Below are 20215 nucleotides of genomic sequence, written 5' to 3' on the forward strand. Positions count from 1 at the left end.
CTTGGAGAACTCTAGATTGACACCAGGCAAGCTCTGTGATCCTTGGGTCTCAGTCCTCTTACAGAGGTGCAGGCTTTTTACACAATTGCTGCTAACAACATGCTTGCACAACTAGCATTCTTACCCACTGAGCCATCTGCCCTCGATCTGGTTGGCAGACTCTTAAAGTTGGTTAATCCCAGTGGTTGACCAATGCATGAGAAAGAAGGAGTTAGAAATGCTGTGTAACCTCTAGGGAAGAGGAATGACATGATATGCTTTATGTGGTTCTGTTCTGCTCTTCCACGACCAGGAAAATGCCCACCAATATTTTTACAGAAGTAGCCAAAGATGTATCTACAAAGAGGTTTGGGGGTGGTAAAAGAACGTTAAAAAATAAGCAGAGGCAACGGAATTGCTCACAGATGAAGAGTAGAATAGATCTAAGTGTACTGATACGGAAATATCTACAAAATGAGCTAAGTGTGGTGGTACACGTCAGTAATCCTGGGAAAGGCTGAGGCATGAGAGGTATCAAGTTCACCACCACCCTGGGCTACATAGACGAGCACTGAGTTAAGAAATCTATGTAGAATGAGAACTTGAATTTGTTTGTTTGTTTTTTAAGGAGCACACTCACATACACGCAGTGTGTGTGTGTGTGTGTGTGTGTGTGTGTGTGTGTGTGTAATTCTTGGAAGGTATAGAAGAAATTTAATAGTTACTTTGGTGGCTAAGGCCAGGGAGGAAAAATTCTGCAGATCTTACTTTCACTGTTAGCATTCCTGTATTGTGTTGATTGAAGATTTTCTGACGAATATATGACTTTATAATCATAAATAAAAGTTGAAAAGCATTTCACTCAACCCCTGTTGAGGTCAGGTTTAAAAAGCCACGGGGCGGGGCAGGGGGGGAGCAGAGTGTGACAGGAGAGAGAAAAGGAAAAAATGAAAAACGTTTTTTCCTCTTTATTTGAAACCACAAAGTGCTTTGAGCGGTGCTTGGCAAAGAAACCAGCTCTCTGTGGATGCAGTGTCACTGTAAGTTCTGAGTTGCTGTCCTTGGTTGCCTTCTCTTCTGCCTGACCTCTAATCTTAGGAATCCTGGGATTTTGTAAGGGTGATGATCTTGTCAATGTCCATAGCTTTAAATCACATCTGGGTATTGACTGTTCCCGAATGGGAATCCAGGCCTTGACTTTAACCCCAGTACTTCAGCCTCATGGTGTGTGCCTGCAGTTTGGACATCCGGTTTAAATGTATTATGCGCAAGTAAAATTAAACATGTCCAAATGTGAACTGTTTCCTTAGAACGTAAACACTTCCTTCTCTCCCAAAAAAGAGGTATGTTCTAAGACCCAGAAAGCTACAAGATTCGAAAGCCCAGGCTCCCAAAGTTATAAAAGCAGTAAACACTGAGGAAAGCCACCCTCATCCCCTCCCCAACCCATGCCTCTCTGCCTCCCATAGGTCAGATGTCACTTACTTGTGAGGCTGGCCTAGCCACTGAGCCTACAGCAGGTTCTTGCTCACTCTATAACCTGTGACCCTCCATCTTTCCACTCTGTATTTTTTTTCTTGCTATTCATTGTACTATCTTTTCCTAATCTTATTTATTATTTCCTCTCTCACTAGAATATAAGCATCAAATGGTCACAGGCAGCATCTTGTTCACACTTGTAATACTCAGATCTGTGCCTGATACATAGTCGTGTTCACTACATGCACGGTGAATTAGTAAATGGAAATGACAAAGGACGGCTGGAAACGGGGTTAAGCAAAGGCAGAAGAGGGCAGAATAAGGACACCAAGATGCATATTTTTGACAGATGGCTGTATTACTTTTCTCATTACTACAATAAAAACACCCAACAGGGGCTGGAGAGATGGGCTCAGAGGTTAAGAGCACTGGCTGCTCCTTCAGAGGTCCTGAGTTCAATTCCCAGCAGCCACACGATGGCTCACAACCATTTGTAATGAGATCTGGTACCTGGTGCTCTCTTCTGGTCTGCAGGGTTATATGCAGACAGAACACTGTATACATAATAACATAATAAATAAATCTTAAAACAAAAAAACAAACAAACCAAAAAAAAAAAAAACCCCACCCCAACAGAAGCATCTTAAGGAAGAAGGGCTTGATTTTGGTTCACAGTTTCAGAGGCAACAGTCCATCTTGTTGAACCAGCTCCACGGTGGTGGACATATGAAGCCACAGCTCCTCACATCTCAGCATATCAGGAAGCATGTGGCCTAGACTGGAAACAGACACACATACCCTTCAGGGCCCACTCCCAAAGATCCACTTCTCTTAGCTAGTCCATACCTTCCAAAGATTCCCACAGCCTTCCAAAACACATGAGCCTGTCAGGGGCCATCTCATATTCAAACCATAAATGAATATGACCGTATGAGAGGTGTAAATTGTGGGCCACTGTTAACTTCAGGGCATAAATCTTTTGCTTAGGTAAAGTAATATTTTTATTGTTACACAGTGTGTGTGTGTGTGTGCATGCTAAGAGGTGCACATGTGCAGGTCAAAGGTGGAATATGGCATGGTGTTGGTGTCATATGCCTTTAATCCCAGCACTTGGGAGGCAGAGGCAGGCTGATCTCTGTGAGTTCAAGGCCAGCCTGGTCTACAGAGCTAGTTCCAGGGCAGCCTCCAAAGCCACAGAGAAACCCTGTCTCGGAAAAACAAAACAAAACAAACAAACAAAAAACCAAAAAGGTGGAATGTGTTTTCTCCTTCCACCTTTATAGGTGGGTTTCATTGATTGAACTCAGGTTGCTAGATTCACATGACAAATACTTGGCCACAGATTGATTTCACCAGTTCCAATACCTAAAATAATAGCAGAAATAAAACAAGTTTGGAGCTCCATTATACTCCTTTATATTCTTATGTTGGAAAACAAAATTTCTTACAAATTGATTTGTATTTTATATGCCTACTAATCAGCAAGTCAGTTTTTCTGAAAGAAATGACTGCAGAGTGTATAGTAGAAATTCCAAGCAGCTGTCTGTCCCCAAGAAAGCGTTTGTGTGTCATCATTGTGTGTTGAGCCCACAAATGCCAGTGAGTCCAGCTCAAGCCATCATGTAGCACTAGTCTGGCTCATAAATGCTAATGCTGTTATATAAAACAGATCCCATGCGTAGGCCCGGATCCCAAATGGCTTCATGATTATTAAAAGCCTTTTGGTTTTAATTTGCTCTTTCATTGGACTCATTCCCAAAACTGGGGGGAAAATTCTGGAGCACTGGGTGTTCATTTTTTGTTTGTTTGTTTTGTTGGTTGGTTTTATTTTGTTTTTTGAGACAGGGTCTCTTTCATAGCACTGGATGAGAGCAATGTATTCATTAAGAAATATTGAAGCTGCCAGTTTGTGCTTGGCATTGGGACCACTGTTCTTACAGTGAAGGGCTGTGTTCTTTCCATGGTGTTCCCTCTGAAATAATTGCAAAATATTAATTATACTCTATGGTAATTATCCTGTCTGCATCTTCATTGAATTTATCACCATATTTTCCTTGTATATGTGTGGGATATTACTATGAAAGGAGATTTAAGACTGATGCCACCATGAGTCCTTTTAGTGGGCAAAAGGTCCATGTAACCATGTGGTAGCTTTTCCTATTTAAGCACATATTACAGGTTGAAAGGTATATACTTTAAACACACAAACATCGAGACTACAGAAAACCATATATCACCATCATCCAACTCATTGTCAAGATTTGGCTACATTTGCTTTATTCCTTTTGTTGATTTCCTGGAATACTTGAAAGTGAAATCTATGCTTTCTGTCATTTTGCCGCTACATGGCTATGATGGCCAGTCTTTATTGACTCACACTTGAATGTGGGTGGCCCCACCCAATGGACTGCTGGGAAGGAACCTACAGTTTCATGCTGGCAAGGCAAGCCGGCCATCAGTGGAGTTGTATCTCCAGCCTTGACAGGTTCTGGAGCCAGCGGAACACCAGCATCATCTCACCCAGCTTCCTGACTGCACCCAGCGTAGCAAGCAGCAACTTCACTCTCCTGCTGCATCTTGCCCACCATGATGGACTGTACTCTCAAGTTCTGAGCCAAAAGAAACCTTTCCTTGAATTGCTTTTGTCAGGGATGTTTGCAGAGTAACAAGATAATACAGTACCTTAATATGCATCCCTAAAAAACTGTAATGTGTCTAAACAAAAACATAATGGCTTTATCGTATCTACCAGAATGAATCAGTGGGTACTGTATAATACCCAGATACAACCAAAATTGCCTGACATTTTCAAACACTGAGTTGGTTTGTTAAAATCAAGGTATAAAAATGGCCCACATACTATATTTGGTTACTGGCATTTTCTTAAATCTACACCAGTTACTGCCAACCCTTCCTTTGTTCTAACAATGCCATTGACTATTTCAGTTGTCACGCAGAAGGCCCTATATTCTAGATATGACTTATAGGATGGCTTCTTTGTGGTGTCATTAATATGCCTATTAGCTGGCCACATTGCTCAGTGGTGGAGTACTTGTCTACCAAGCACAAGGCCTTAGGTTTTACCCGACACTTAAAAAAAAAAGCAAAACAAGATGAAAACACGTTTATCCTCCACATCTCCTTTAAGAGCAGTTAAATCTATGACAATACTGCACACTAGAACAGTCTTTACCGATGCAAATGATCTCTTTGCACTGTGTAATGTAATAGTCACTAGCCACATGTGGCTACTGAGCACTGTGACTGAGGAGGTAAACTTTATCTTGTTGAAGCTAACTTAGTTATATGTCACCACCATATTGACAGTGCAGCACCAGTTGCCTGATTCAACTTAATGCACACTTTCTCCATCAAAATGTTTCCTGTAGACACATCCTGTGACTAAAAGGTAGGCTAGTTCCTTAAAGGATGCAATTGAAATGATTTTTAAAATATAAACGTCATTGTTAGTTTGTTAGAACCAAGGAAAAAGCCAACACAGTTCATTTATTTATTCCCAGTAAAAGAAAGGTAAAATGTCCTCTGGACATTAGACTGTGAGAAAGTTAAATTGTTAAAGAATGTTTTAAAGAAAGATTTTGGGAGAGGATGGCTATAAGATACAGTTTTTCCTATCTTAAGGCTGCGTTTGTGCACAAAAACAAAAAACAAAATGAGTGCTCTGGAAATGCGTTATCGCTGAGATAATACAGGTTGTCTCATTAACTTGGTTATTTTCTTTTCAGCAGGCATTTCTCAACAATAAATAAATAAATAACCTGATAACTCACTTTGGAAACTCAATCTTCTGGTGTTATTCATGCTTGCTTAAAGGATAATTCGCAGACATGCAAGACTGTAGGGCCTAACAAATCAGCCCACAGACATAAGTAAGTAATTGGATTAGAACAGTGCAGAAAACACCCTTGGATCACAGGGTACAATCTCTTGCCCTGGAAGCAGAAGTGGCAGGTACCTTTGCTTGGTTATTTTTGTGACGTGTGATACATAGGCTTTAGCTCCAACAGTTGAAGAAGTGTGAGCTCTCGCTTTGTCTTGTGTTTTTAGGCTTCTTTTTTCTATCTTTTTTTTGTCTTTTAATTGTTGATTTTTTTCCTTTTTTATTCAGTAATAGAGGTTGTTGGGAATAATAGTATTTAACAGCCCCTAAGGGTATTAAGTGAAAAGCAAGTTTCCCTTCACTCACTCGACCTGAGGCTCTTTCCAAAGGAATACATTATTAAGTTTTTAGTGATCCCCTGCCTCCTGCCCCAGCCATACTTCAAGCATAATTATACATATTGCATTTTCCTTCTGTCTGAAATGGTAGTATATTAGATATAGTTTTTGTTCCATGCATTTATCTTCTTCTTAGAGATTATTTACTGTTAAACTCACAGCTCTGCTCCTTTCTTTTCTCATGCTGTGGTATCTATCAGCTTCAATATGACTCAATGTAGTGAACACCTGGTTATTTTGTTTTTAAATCTTAATGATATCTAAACCTAGCAGCAGAAATACTGAGCCAAATTATAAATTTTGAGAGCCATTATCAAGTTACTTTCTAGGGAAGTTGTCTATTGTAAACACGATAATTGGCTTCAAAGATGTTCACATCCAAACCGTGGAGACTGAACTATGTTATCTTACATAATAAAGGGGATACTGAGGTTTCAAGTGAAAATGAGGTTGTTAACCAACTAACTTTAAAATAAGGTAATTACTTGGATTCTCCGAGTGGCTCTGATGTGGCCACAAGATCTTTTTTAAAAGATTAACTTATTTTTAAATTATGTGTGGTTAGGTGTGTGTGTGTGTGTGTGTGTGTGTGTGTGTGTGTGTGTGTGTGTGTGTGTGTAGCATAAATGGTGGGAAACCAACTTGAGTCCTCTGCAAGAGCAGTGGGTGTTTTAAACCTCCATCCAGCCCAGTCACAAAGACCATAAAAAGTGATGAACAGAGTCAAAACAAGGGCAGGACAAGCAAGACTTGATTTGATGTCACTGGCCTTGAAGATGGAAGAAAGGAGCTTTGAGCCAAGGAGTTCCAGCAACCTTCAGTAGCTAGAAATGCAAGAGAACTGAAAGGTGCCAGTACTCTCCTGCCACCTAAATTTTTTCCCAGTAAGATGCAAGTTAGACTGTTGTTCCAACAAACTGGAAGATGATCAAAATTTTAAGGTCCTGAGAATATAGAAATGTGTTATAGTAGCCATTGACTACTCATACATTACATTTTTTTTTTCATTCCTCACCTCACAACCTTTTATTCCTTCAAAAATTAGTTTCTCCCTCACACAGATGCTGTTTCATTTATTTATCATGTTGGGTTGATAATTCTTTGTTTTAAGGTAAAAGCAACAACTTGATCACGAGGACCTGATTGTCACATTCGTACTCCTGGTTAATTCACTCTGGAAATTCCCACTTGGGGAATGCTTTTGTTCTCTCTCTCGTGGCTAGGATGTGAACAGGATGGGTGATATGTCATTTCTGCAATGCTGAGGCTATCAAGCTGCCCTGCAGAAGCATTCTGGGAGTAGAAGCTGGTTCACTGGCATCTGTTTATCGCCGCACAGACCTACTATTTTAGGGTTTCTATTGTATAATAAAACACCATGAACCGAATCAACACGGGAAGGAAAGTGTTTATTTCATCTTCCAGCTCTCAGCTCACACCCCATCACTGAGGCCAGTAAGAGCAAGAACTCAAGGCAGAGTCACAGAGGCAGAACCATTCCCATGGGGGAATGCTGCTTACTGGCTTGCTCAGCTTGCTTTCTTATACAACTCAGAACCACCTGCCCAGGGATGACTCCATTCCCTATGGGGTGTCCTCATTGTTAATAAGAACAATCTCAACAGACTTGCTTACAGGCCAGTCTTATGAAGGCATTTTCTCAGTTAAAAGTCCTTCCCAGATATGTGTCAGGTTGACAAAAACCAGCTCGGAGATGGAGCCATTCATTTGACTTGACCTGGTGACAATCCAATCCTTGAATCGCTTTGCTTGGTCTCCAGCTGAGATGGGCAGCATTACTGATTAAATGGGTTGCAAGAGGGGCTTGAGACATTATGTCTGTAGCAACTTTCACATTTCTGTGGCATCTGGGAGTCTGAGATGACCATGGTAGGGGACAAAGTAACCTTAATGGGAAGAGTTAGAGACCTTGGTGGCATATGCAAACTTGTGTGTATGTTAACCAGTATTATATTGTCACCTCAATAAAGGACAGTGAGTTAAACAAAGAGTTCTAAAAATACTAGTTGAACTAAGTAAAGGAGAGAAAACACAGACAAAATTAATGGCTAGATAGCCAAAGGGAAATCCCAAGAGTTCAGGGCTCTAGGACACCATGCAAGTGAGCCTAGTAATAGCAAGTGTTAGAAAGAGAGGAGAGTCTGATGACACCAAGAGGTAGAAAGACTAGGAAACAAAGAGTGCAGGGATAGGACAGTGTTTCTAGGGACCAAAAAGATCTGTGTTGTGAGGCAGTGAGGTGGTAGGAACCTGAACTCAAACATGACTCTTGTTACTAGTTATGTAGCCTTGGGGAAAAGGCAGTTTGGCTTCTAGTCTGAAGCTGAAAAATACAGACAACTCCCCCAAAGGTTTACTGTGCCAATGAAATGACCACACAACATGCTCCCCTTTTTGTAGATCTTCAGTAAGAATTGATCCCATCTTATATTTTACCTCTAGAAACTTAATTATAAATTTGTTTTGACACAGTATTAGCATTATCTCTCTACTGGTACTATCCCTGAGATATCACAGGCCTTGTGCCAGTTAGCCCTTATGTCATATCTGTGCTCTGAGCATTCAGAGAGCTGGGCACCCAACTGTATATACACGTCTTTGGGTGCAGAGAGAGAGAGAGAGAGAGAGAGAGAGAGAGAGAGAGAGAGAGAGAGAGAGAGAGCGCACACACTAGGAACTGGGTATAGACATGATGCTCCATTCCTCACCACACTGGGTTTTTCCTTTCAGAACAATGAACTATAGCTACTGAAGTGAGAATCTTCAGCAGTATCTTTTTAGGGACATCTTCCTGCACCATTTCCAACTGTAGAGATCTCAATGTATTAATAATAAACCATAAGATACTTTTTAAAAAAAATCTCTTATTGAGGCAGGGTCTCATGAAATCCAGGCTGACGTCTAATTCATTAGTTATCCCGGGCTAATTTTGATTTTCTGATTCTTTTAACAGTGCTAGGAGTACAAACATCCAGCAAAGACAGATTTATGTAGTTCTGGTGGACACTAGACTGGGCAAACACTACCAACAGACCAACAGAACCACATGGCCCAGCCCTAATTTTTAGGAACATTATGTATTTACTTGCTTAAATTTTGAGATATTGGCCTTTTGGTAAATTTTGGATCTGCTAAAAAAAAAAAAAACAGCCACATTCTCCTGTTGTCCACTGTTGTTTAAAAAAAAAAAAATCACACAAAATGGGGGGAAATGTCATTCCTCTTGCCACCTGACGATCTCTGGGAGATGATGCAATTCAATGCTCGCCTTAAACTACTTGGAAAGATTGAAGTATGCAGTGAAGAGGGACTGGCAGTTTTAATTCCTAACTTTAGAAATGACCTTCCTGTTCCTAATTAGTACACTGTTCGACTTCTTAGCGATAGTGAGCATATTTTCTAAGGCAAAAGGAGACAATACATTTAATAAGGGAGTACCCGTAGGGAACAGGTGACTGTGCTAAATAGAATCTATCACAGGAATCCCAGTGTCTGGGGTCCCATAGCCACTAAAAATGATTACCTAACAGAGCTATGATCTCATTCCACTTTTGGGATGGAGACTGTTAGTCATTTGAGCACAGTTAAACATTTGAACATAGAGCATCCAGGGAAAGATAGCAAAAGCTGGGCCGTTCCATGCACCAGGGAGGTTAACAAGAACTCTGGCTCCCAGCTGAGCATTAGCGCGCCTGCGCCTCGGCCTCTCTAGCCTTCCAGGGGAGAACGTTGAGCGTTTGAGTGTCCATGGCAACCCGACGCTTCCGCCTTCTGGAAGCTTACAACCCGTAGCTTGTTGTGAGATACCCGCCCGGGTGGGAGGGACCTGGGCTGGGGGACTGATGGGGGAACAAAGGGGTGGGGGTGGGGGCAGGGAAACTTCTGGGAAATACTTGCCTTGATGTAAACTAAGAAATAATCGGTTCAAGGCTCAGTACAAAAGGATCTTGTCTTTGCGGTGCTTTCGCCTACACAGGGAAGGATGCCTCTGGAGGTGGTGGTGGAGCTCCAAATCCGGGCGGTAAGAGATCGGCGAGCCTGCTGTTTTAACCCCACGCTCTTCCCCGCTCACTCCACACACATCGCTTTTGGTGCACACTGTCCCGACGATTCAGCACATTTATCACCCTTGGACCTCGTAGCCTTTAATTCGGTTCAGTCTGTCCCGTCTTTTTTTTTTTTTTTTTTTTTTTCCACAACCAGCATGTTTCCTGGCTTCTTAAAAGGATCTTGACTCAGGTTCAAGAAGGATTTTCATTTCAAAAGACTTTGTGAAAGGATTTAATGTTGTTTCTCTAAGTAATCAAAGAATATAGTTTTTAAAATTCTCGACTAATGTTCCACCTCTCAGAAGCAAAGCACTTTCCCTCGGCTTTGAGTTGCTAACTCAAACAACAAACACTTTGATAATTACCCTCCAATTCCTTAAGTGAGTTGCTGGAGCGCAGGGAATACTTTTCCTGTTTGGGAGTCCTTCATTCCTCTCTTTTAACCCTCCCATCCTCCCATTTATAATAGCATGACTGGCATGGAGTTTGGCCTCCCGATTATAAGGGACTTCACTACTGGCCATAGTCACAAATGGATGCTGATAGGGCACTGCATGGAAATTCAGCCAGCTGCCACCTAGAAGCAAACTCCAAGGTTTCATGCAGCATAATGAAGTTAAAGGATTCTAGTTTTGGCTCCATTTTACCGGCAGTTATCAGTTGTGCTGTATCCAACTGTGCTGAGGGAGAGGAAGGGATCCCTACAAGGCTGAGAGAGCTCTCTTACAGCAAAACAGAAATTAAGATTTCACCTCATGTTGCTCAACGTTACCGGTTACTTTATTTTGATTTTTAAAAGACATCCTTCAGTGTACAAGCAATTAACAACAACAAAAGAAAAATCAGTTTTTTACTCCAGAGAACTTAGGGTGATCCATGAAGTCAGATAACTCGATCTGATCCTATTTTAGACAGTTGGCAAACTCAGGCCCCAGTGAACAAAACATGGATTCTAGAAGTGTAACTAGAAACTAGAAGATAGGTCCAGTCCTCAGTAATCAAACCTGGGGACAAGGTAAGAGCAAACACTATCCGCCTGAATGTTGCAATTAAAAATGATCTCCAAAGCTGGGTGGTGATGGTGCATACCTTTAATCCCAGCAGAGGCAGGTGGATCTCTGTGAGTTCAAGGCTAGCCTGGTCTACAGAGGCAGTTCCGGGACAGCTAGGGCTACACAAAGAAACCCTGTTTCCACCCCGTCTCCCCCCCAACCAAACCCAAAGCCTCAGAAAATGTGAAAGTTTAAACAACACACACAGACCACTTAGAACCTCACAGCTCAGCAGAGTCAGTAAGCAAAGAGGTAGTCAGTGTTCAGGGTGTTGTGGAAATGCAGTGACTGTTTACTCAGAGGAAGAGCTGTTCCTATTGGTGTGCCTGACCCTCAGCTCTCACAGTTCCTGCTTCTTCCTGGTGAGAATCTGTTTAGCACGGCCATTCTGCACAGTCTGGTCCACACCCATGCATGTTAGATCACAGCCAATAATCCATTCTATTTATAAATGCCAGAACAATTGGTCGTTATCTGACCCGACATTGCCAGAGTGATTTAAAGGTTTTCTTTCTGGATAGGGCAGCATTTACAGATTTATACAGTACATACTCTCTTTGGTCTTCCCAGGTCAGACAATAATCAGAGTCTACCATGTTATTTGGTCATCTTTGGTCTTATGATTGGGGGAGGCACGTGAAGGAACAGCTTTCCATGTAAACTGAAATTTAGGAGTCATACCTAGTGGTCACTTAGGGCAACAGGCTCTCCTGAAGAATTTCAAGTTAAGTACCGTTAGGTCAAGTGTGCTGGGTATGGCAAAGTGGAATTGATATGAAAACGGGTAGCATACACACAAGGAAGCTCTGCGAGCATACTGAAAATCACATTGCGTTTCCATTTTTTTACTTAATGGAGGACCATTTGCTCTGTTCCACAGAGATGATGGGCATCAGGGCTCCATCTCCTTCCACTGGTTGTTGACATCTGTTGGTCTATTTCCAGGCTCCTAAGTTCCCCAGCTCAGCTTCTTGGCCCCCTGCTATGCACTGCTACTGGTTGTCAACAGAATTAGAAAATGAACAGTAGTCTCATACTTACTTTTCTGTGGGAACCTTAGACAAGCCCACTTTTTGAGTGTGTCTTCTTTAACATCTTGGTTTGTCCTACGGATGCTAAAAGACTATTAGAGAGTAATGGAAAGTAAACATCTACAGACCTTTTGAGAGGTATAGGAAGAAAGGCAAGTACTGTCCGTCACTTCTTACTACCTAATCCACAAAGGTGGGTGGGCTTGTTACAGGCAATCAGGAGAAAGAAAAAGCTCCAATTATGGCAACAGATATTCAGAGGATGAAGTGGAAAAAAAAAAAAAATCAGCCTTTGGCTTTAAAAATACTGTTTAAAATCTACCACAGGGAAAGGGCTGGGAGTAGCACATAGTTTATCTGGAAGCTCATGTCTCTTAAAATTCAATTTACAAGTGATAACATTGGTTGTTTGGGGACTACTAATTAACACAAATCTGTCAGCTTTAAATAAATAGCAATTATATAATCAGTCAGCTTGATTTCTTTGCATCTGTCTTGAATATATACACAATAGACTTTCTTTCTCTAGTATAGCTGTGTTCAGTACTAGCCAGCATGTACGTGCTCCAGCTAGGGACATGCCAAGACAGTGGGATCCCAGAATTCCCAAAGGTGCCTGAAATGTCTGAGGGGCAACTGGATGGCTGGTTTAGGCCAGACTTCTCGAAGATGGAAACCTTGAGACCTCCTGGTGCCAACAATCCAGGTGAGGGCATCACTGTTGATTCCACAGTAGGAAGAGAACCGGCACACTGTGGGGTGACAGCCAGCAATAATCCACAATGCTGTACAGCATGTAGCCCACAAAGAAGCCAAAAGCTACATCAGTGACGTTGTGCCTCCCAAGCATGACCCTGGAGAGCCCTAAGACAAAGGCCCACAGTACCACCAGTACCCTCAGAGGAATGGCCAGCACCAGGTGCTTCAGGATGAACCGCGACACCAGGGCGGCCCTGGTGGCGTGGCCGGAGGGAAAGGAATACTTGTCCACTGACAGAGTGAAAAACATGTCCATCTGATTGTGTGCTGGTCGACGCCTGCGGACCAGCCCTTTCAGTGCAGCCACCAGCAGTAGGTCCAACAGCAGGGCGAAGAGCAGGTTCATCAGCACTTCGCGCCCGGCCCAGCTGTCGCTCCTAAGCAGGCAGTAGAGGGTGCCCAGCAGCCAGGGGATGCCATGCCCCGAGATCTCCAGCAGCTTCATCAGCGGTCGCACGCTGCCCCAGGCCGAGCTCTCCCCGGCGCACACCCCCAGCTTCTTGGATAGCCACAGGTCGATGGCCAGCAGGGAGCGCAGGGCGATGCCCAGGAAGGACGGGTTCAAGTTCATACGGTCGTCCTCCGGCGGCAGGGCCGGTGCTGCTTGCGCGGGGCCCGCGGAGGTCAGCGGGAAGGAGCCGCGCCGGTGCACCGGGCTGTCGGACGCGCGCAGCCGGGCGCAAGCAGGATCCGCGCCCGCACGGCAGCTCAGCAACGACTGAAACTCGAACCTGCCACCACCTCCGCCGTGGGCCGGGCTGCCCGGGACGCTGTTCCCGCCCGAGGCGCCCAGCGGCCGTCCCTCGATGGTCCTCCGGGGGCTCGGCATCGCGGCGGGCGGCGGTCCCGGGGACCCGGCCAGTTCCGAAAGAGGCTTCCCGGCCCCGCAGCCTCTTCCGCTTCCGCACTGCCATCCTGGAGGGCGGGCCGAGGAGCGGCAGAGCGCGATTGTGACACCTGGCGGAGACGTGGGAGGGAACCGGGATATCCAGCTCGAGGAGAGGAGGGAGGATGCTGATGTTGAGAAATGTGGGTGAAGGGTGCAGCGATGGGGTCATTTCAGAGGCTGTGGGAGGTTAGGAGAAACACAGCCCTGTTGCACAAAAGCAAACCCTAATTGCCCTCCTCTTCTTTTTAAGATTTCTTGCCCGGGAGTGTTCCTGCCGGAAAAGGAAGGTGTGTACCTTGGAGTCTACCTCCTGAATCAGTACCTGGAGACAGACTGCTTTCCCTCTGTGTTCCCTATTGCGATTCAACAGAGCATGAGATTTGAAAAGGTGATCTTGACTTCCCAGTGGGTTATGCTGTCTGAAGTCAGCATAATAGTTACTATAAACAATAGTGGCCTTTGCACATATTTTTTTCAAAAAATAACTGACCCTAGTGTAAAGTACAGGCAGACTTGAGGCAAAACCATAGTGTGGAAGACTTGCTTTTGCTCTGCAGGTCTGGAGCCAAGTTCTGTCCATCGAGTGCTAAATACCCTAGTGGGTACTTTCTATTCTTGGAGCTCCCATGGCATTTTCTAACTGGAGCAGAGAGCGTTTCTGAATGTTCTTGGAGGTGTTAGAGACAGTTGCATTACACTTATGAAAGGGGGCTGTTAATAAACTGCAGACCATAAGAAAAAAAATTTCTTAAACCCAGAAAAATAATTGAAAACTATAAATCAGTTAAATCTTATAACTAAACACAAGAAAGCCGTTCATGTTTTCTGAGTTTCCTTAAGTGTGTTATGTAACTAGTAGTAAGGTCTAGATTTCATTCTGATGAATGCAATCATGATTGGGAAAAACAAAACAAAACAAAACAAAACAAAAAAAAAAAAAAAAAAACCCAGCCAAAACACTAGCCAGGGCTTCCTGATACAGCATGGTGTAGAATATTCTTTAATCACCAACCATTTTGGTTATGGACGTGGAGATGAAATTGGAGTTCTATTCAGTAAGTCTAATCTTGCCAGTGTCACTGAGGGGGTGGGTACTCTGGGGCAGAGAGAAGAAGTCTATAACTCACCACTTTCAAAGGGCTGGAAGATGGTATCCAGAAACCCACCTGTCTATTTTGAACCAATGATGGGAGAAAAGATGAAGATTGTAACATTAAAAAAAAATTTACAACCTAGGGGCTTGAGAGATGGCTCAGAGGTTAAGAGCACTGGCAGCTCTTCCAGGGGTCCTGAGTTCAATTCCCAGCAACCACATGGTGGCTCACAACATTGTGTAATAGGATGTGGTGCCCTCTTCTGGCATGCAGGCATACATTCAGGCAGAATACTGTCTACATAATACATAAATAGATCTTTAAAAGGTACAACCTATTCATTTAAAAATATGCAAACTGGTTGGGTAAAAGAGCAATTAGTTACTATCTTGGAAAAATACAGTGAGAGTCCCGATGATTTTTCTGGCCATGTGCAGGTGATGGGTGTGATGAAAAGTAGGTGTTGAAAATTAAGCATTTTTCCTCCCAACATGTTTTTTATTTAACTAAGATATGGGGTAAGAAGCCCATAAATACAAAATTGTGCAAGCACAGAACGATAGATATATCCATCAACCACCTTGGGAACTTACCTAGTCCAACCTCCTTTGTTTTTTAAAAGGAGAATGTCTGAGACTCAAACTTTAGAAGTTTCCCTACTGCTGCTGTGTATAAACTCTGTTGACTTGAGATTACTAGTTGAGTATACCATAGGGCCATTTGTTTTTCTTCTAAAGCTGAGTTGTTTAGACTCACATTCTAGTTTCTTCTAGTTCCAGGTTTCTTGCACTCAGTCCCATTTTGTAGCCGAAAATACTTGTAACAGGTAGCAAAAGCATTTTCTTCTCCAATAGCCTGTTTGCATGACTCAGATTTGAATACTTAAAAGCATCTGGGTAAACAAATTCTTGGTAAGGATTCACAAGCCATTGTATTTGAATAGACTAAACTGACTGCTCTCCAAGATCACTCCTAAGAAAAGCCTTTCATGGGATATATTAGGCTCTTACAGGTGGCATACAGAAGTAGCTCACAGTAAGTAGCAGACTTACTGTTAATTAACAGTAAAAAACTGGGGCTGGAAGTCAGAGCAGAATGCTGGCAGGGCATTGGTATTTCCCGAGGCAGGAGGGATGGATATTCCCCTAATTTAATGCACCTCACCCCAATATGCAGCATGTAGCCATTTGTTCTCTACAGTGCATGGAGTTAAAAAACATTCTGAGCATTAGACAAGAGAGGCTCCAGTTGTTTAAGTCGAAGGAAGCTATGCATGAATAGTAAAACCAAAGCAGAGACTTCCCGGATGAGAAGTGTCAGGTGCTAGAAGCCCACTCTAACCAATCAACTATGTTTGCTTTCTCTGCTTGGCATGCCAAAGTAGAAAACTCTGCCCAGTTTAAAATAGTGGCTCCTTCTGAGCTCTGTCTGGTTCATAAATTTTTCTCTGCTCAATTACATTCATGAATTTGTTTTAGTTAATTTTTAACTTTAAAATGATGATTTTGTGTGTGTGTGCTCAAATACTCACTTAAATGAAGCACCGAACATATGTTAGGTGCCCAACCTACTCCAGTATGACCTCATTCAAATTTTAACTAAGCATATTTATATTGACCCTATTTGGGGATAAGGTCATATTTTGAGATACTGGGGTTAGAGGTCAACCTGTGAATTTTGACAGATACACAATTCAACTGATCACAGTGTGAAATGGAAAGATGTAGTTATTGAAATAGTTTAGGCAAAAAAAAAATGTTATCCACATTTATTTAATAATTGCAAGTGGCAAAGCCATGTCCAGTTTTGCCCTTAAAGGAAAACTGGCTTTGAAACCTCAAGCAGAATTTTATCCATGCTTACCTTTAAACATCATTTAAGTCAAAAGTTTAAAGGCTAGAGGTATTGCTGAAAAAACACTGAACACCTCTTTGTTTTTGTAAGGTCCCTGGAGAACTGTTCTGTCTCAGTGCTGCCTCAGAACCTGTTATTGTAAGCACAAAGTATGCAGATCTGACAGTGTTTAAGGTGATAGAGTGTGTTTCTGTAGTTGATGGTAGAGTTTCCCCCTCTCCCCACCCTGCCACCATTTGTCTTTGATGTTACTTATCTATGGTTAAGATTTCTATTGTCTTCCTGTTTAGCACAGCCAATTGCATGGGCAGGGGAGTCATCTGGCTAACACTTGATGAGTACCTGCTGTATGCAGAATGCTTTTCTATGTACTCAAGACTCAGGCTGATACAAGATGTGTTTGCTTGTACAGTAGATCAAACTGATGACATTTTAAGCATGTGATAGATTTAGCTAACTCAACTTACTTTGTTACCATTCTGATGACTTTAACTCTTCTGTGCTACAGTCATCAGTTGCACTTTCGTCACAGATAATCTTAAAAATGTTCCCGTTGAACCCTAAAAGCTTGTGTGGCTTGATTTTCTATATGCTAATTACTTGAAAGAACATAACTACAGTTTCTAGGAATACATTTCACTTAAACCTTGAAAATTTCTTTTCCTTGTTTTTCTCTATAGATATTTGAAAATGCAATAGATCCTGGAGCTGTTGCAGAAATTTTAGAAAGTAGGTACATAAGAGAAAAAAAATATATCTATAATTCACAGGTACAGAATTTTGCTGCTTCTGGAGTGTGATATTTCTGTGTTTCATCAATCTTTAAATTTAGGGAAATTCTAGCCTCTGGGTGACAAGGGAGCCACCCACCTCAGTCTGCTCCCACTACCTTCACTGTTTCAGATCTGCCTCTCTCCACAGGACATGGCCCACTCTCCTCTCTTCCTCCCTCTCCTCCTCTCTTCCTCCCCCTCCCCCTCTCTTCTCCTCCCTCCCTCTCCCCCCTCCTTCCCACCCTTCCTCCCTCCCTCCCTCTCCTCATGTTTTTTACTCACCCTAATAGTTTCCAGGCAGGGCCACCCTGGGCATGTGTGTGGGTCTCCTTCTCCATCCCAGTCCTAATGTGCTTTAGCTTTCTTGTGTGTGTGGGGCTCTCATTTGAATATTTCTATGAAGAATGTCACTGAAGTTTTGATGGCAATTGAGCTGAATCTGTAGATCACATTTTGATATAGTAGTTTTCATTATATTCTGTCAATCCATGTGAACATGGGTGGTTTGTTCAGTTTTTCCCCCAGCATTTCAAAACTGTTATATATGGTGAGCATGTGTGAGCGTATGCATACCACTGTGTGTGTGTGTGTGTGTGTGTGTGTATGGTGTGTGTCTGTGTGTGTGTGTGTGTGTGTGTGTATGGTGTGTGTGTGTGTGTGTGTGTGTGTGTGTGCATGCATGTGATATCTGAGTGTGGGTACATGAAAAAGGCAAAGGGTACCTTTAGGAGTTAATTATCTGCTGCTTCTGTGGGTTCTGGGAATTTAACTCAAGTCACTAGGCTTGAGTGACACACACTTCAACCTGCCGACACCCCTCCTGGCCCAAGATCTAAATTTCAGTCTTGTCTTTATAGATATTACAGCCCCTTTAAAACTATTTTAATCTCAAGGAACATAGTAAGATACATTTTATAACACATGTATAGTCATACAGTATGCTTTTCAGGCAAGCTAAACGTTTGCATTAATGGATAACATTGGCTTTCCAAACTTTAAAAAATGAAAATTGTGTTGTTATTTTAGTATTCTATGAATATACATGCTTTTGTTTATGTGTGTCAGTGTGCCATGTGTATACATAGGTACCCACAAAGGCTGGAGAGGGAACTGGATCCTCCGGAGCTTGAGTTACAGGCGTCCTTAGCTGCCTGACATAGGTGAAGGGAATAGAACTTGGGTTCTCTGCAAGAGCCGTGTATGTGCTCTCTTGACATAGCCATCTTTCCAGCTCTGAATATACATTTAAGAGTCAAAGTATTACATACTTTTGAGGAAGTAAAAAGCTAAATTTGTAGCTCACTCATCTTTGCCCCACTCCCTCATTTTATGAAAATCTGTTTCATTGTTGCCATGGCAATTATTTTAAATTATGGTTGTTTTTTGGTTCTTTGGTGCCCTTAGCAAAATGGTTCCAGGACCTTCACACATGCCAAAATACATAGGTACTCAAGGGCCATAAGTAAAATGACATAGAATTTGCTTGTAACCTATGCATGAGTATGTGCATGTGTGCATATCCCACATAGTTAGGATTATCTTTATATTACATATCGTATGGACACGTGATTCTGCATTGTTTAGAGCATAAAAAGAAAAGAGTGCACATGTTGGCAGAGATGCCAGGACTTTGTAACTGCTTTCTGCCTGTATTTTGTGAAAAGGTTGTCAGGAATCTGTACATAGGGAACCTGTGAAGATAGAAGGCCACCTATATTGTCGAGTAGTGTAAATGAGATACGGTAGTTTTAATTTAGCATATGTTAAGAAACACAATTTTTCTGAAATATTAAAATTTCATGTTTCGTCTTTCTTTTTTAGGCTTCCTAACCAGGTTTGAATTGATACAGCTAGTGTCTCCAGGTAATATGCCTGTAAACATACTTCTAAACTAACAATTTCACTTTGAAAGAATGGGGATAGGATTTCAGTTTTCTTTATGACTGAATCATTTCTAGTGATTCATGTGTATGCATGTGTATTTCTGAGGACTGAACCCATGCATTTTATTTTTTCTCATTAATATAATATTTTATTTTTAATTTAATTTATTATTTTACATGTCGATCCCAGTTCCCTCTCCCTTCCTTCCTCCTCCCCTCTCTCTGTCCCTCCCTCTTTCCCTCTCTGCCCCCTCACATGCACCCTGACCACCCTCCCCTCCCAACCCATGCATTTTATATAAACACTGTGACACTGAACTATACCCTAGACTTTTTAAAAATGGTTTTAATTTTGAGGCAAAGTCTCATCGTATCACTTAGGCTGACCACGAGCTCATAACCTTCCCACCTCAGCATGATTCCCATCACCTGGTACTTGTGTGTCTTTACAGAGTATGAACAATGTAAAAATATACTATTTTGAATTTTCTTTACCTTGTTTCCAGAGTTAATGTATTTGTCATTTTAATAGCTATTTCCAAAGTGTTACTATCCTCAAATTGTTATTTATGTTTTCTTGTCTCTCACATAACCATGAAAATCATTATTCTTTCCCCTCAGTACATTTACAGAGTAGAATTCCCAGACTGGACTGTGCCTTGTGAGCCTGGGACAAACTGGTTCCCAGTAGAGCATGCCTGTACCTCATGTCTTGTCTAAGCTGGGCATTACCATTTGAATTTATTGTGCTTGAATTGTGCAATAGTTTAGATATATTTTATGATCCCCTTATTTTTTAGATGTGGTGTATAACCCTAAATTTAAATTTTCCTTCTTAAAAGCTTCAATGTTTCCCAAATTATGATTTTTTTTTCCCTTCTGGTCATTGTTCTTAATTGGCTTCAGGAGGAGGTCTGAATGTAAGCATTTCCCTTTGTTGTAAATTTACAGTGTTTTTATGGAAGTCTTGAATGTTATGATCAGTGTGAATGCATTTCTCCACCATTTTGATATTTTCTCAAGTGGACTTTCTTTCTTTTTTTTTTTTTTTTTTTTTTCCTTCTGAGAGTTCCTGAGAAAAGACTAGTGACCCGGATAGAAGACATTTCAGCT

The 20215-nt window shown here is 42.0% G+C and overlaps 2 protein-coding genes across 5 annotated transcripts in view; one reads left to right on the forward strand and one right to left on the reverse strand.

Moving 5' to 3' along the window:
• The first annotated feature begins 9569 nt into the window (after positions 1 to 9569).
• The window catches only part of Spata6l (spermatogenesis associated 6 like), a 41041-nt gene continuing 30395 nt past the window's right edge, over positions 9570 to 20215 (forward strand). For 3 of the 4 annotated variants that reach the window (XM_051199953.1, XM_051199954.1, XM_051199956.1), the window contains exons 1-4: positions 9570 to 9739; positions 13749 to 13886; positions 17127 to 17175; positions 19041 to 19082. In XM_051199953.1, the coding sequence (XP_051055910.1) occupies positions 9701 to 9739; positions 13749 to 13886; positions 17127 to 17175; positions 19041 to 19082 (268 nt within the window). In that variant the 5' untranslated portion in view covers positions 9570 to 9700. Of the gene's footprint in view, positions 9740 to 13489; positions 13639 to 13748; positions 13887 to 17126; positions 17176 to 19040; positions 19083 to 20215 lie in introns of those variants that run through there. The other variant, XM_051199955.1, reaches the window with a different exon arrangement.
• Plpp6 (phospholipid phosphatase 6) lies at positions 10530 to 13438 on the reverse strand. The gene has a single exon (XM_051199962.1). The coding sequence runs from the start codon at positions 13436 to 13438 to the stop codon at positions 12566 to 12568; it is 873 nt and encodes a 290-aa protein (XP_051055919.1). The 3' UTR covers positions 10530 to 12565.

Source organism: Phodopus roborovskii, unplaced genomic scaffold (genome assembly GCF_943737965.1).
Source record: "Phodopus roborovskii unplaced genomic scaffold, PHOROB, whole genome shotgun sequence".
Taxonomy (NCBI): Eukaryota; Metazoa; Chordata; class Mammalia; order Rodentia; family Cricetidae; genus Phodopus; species Phodopus roborovskii.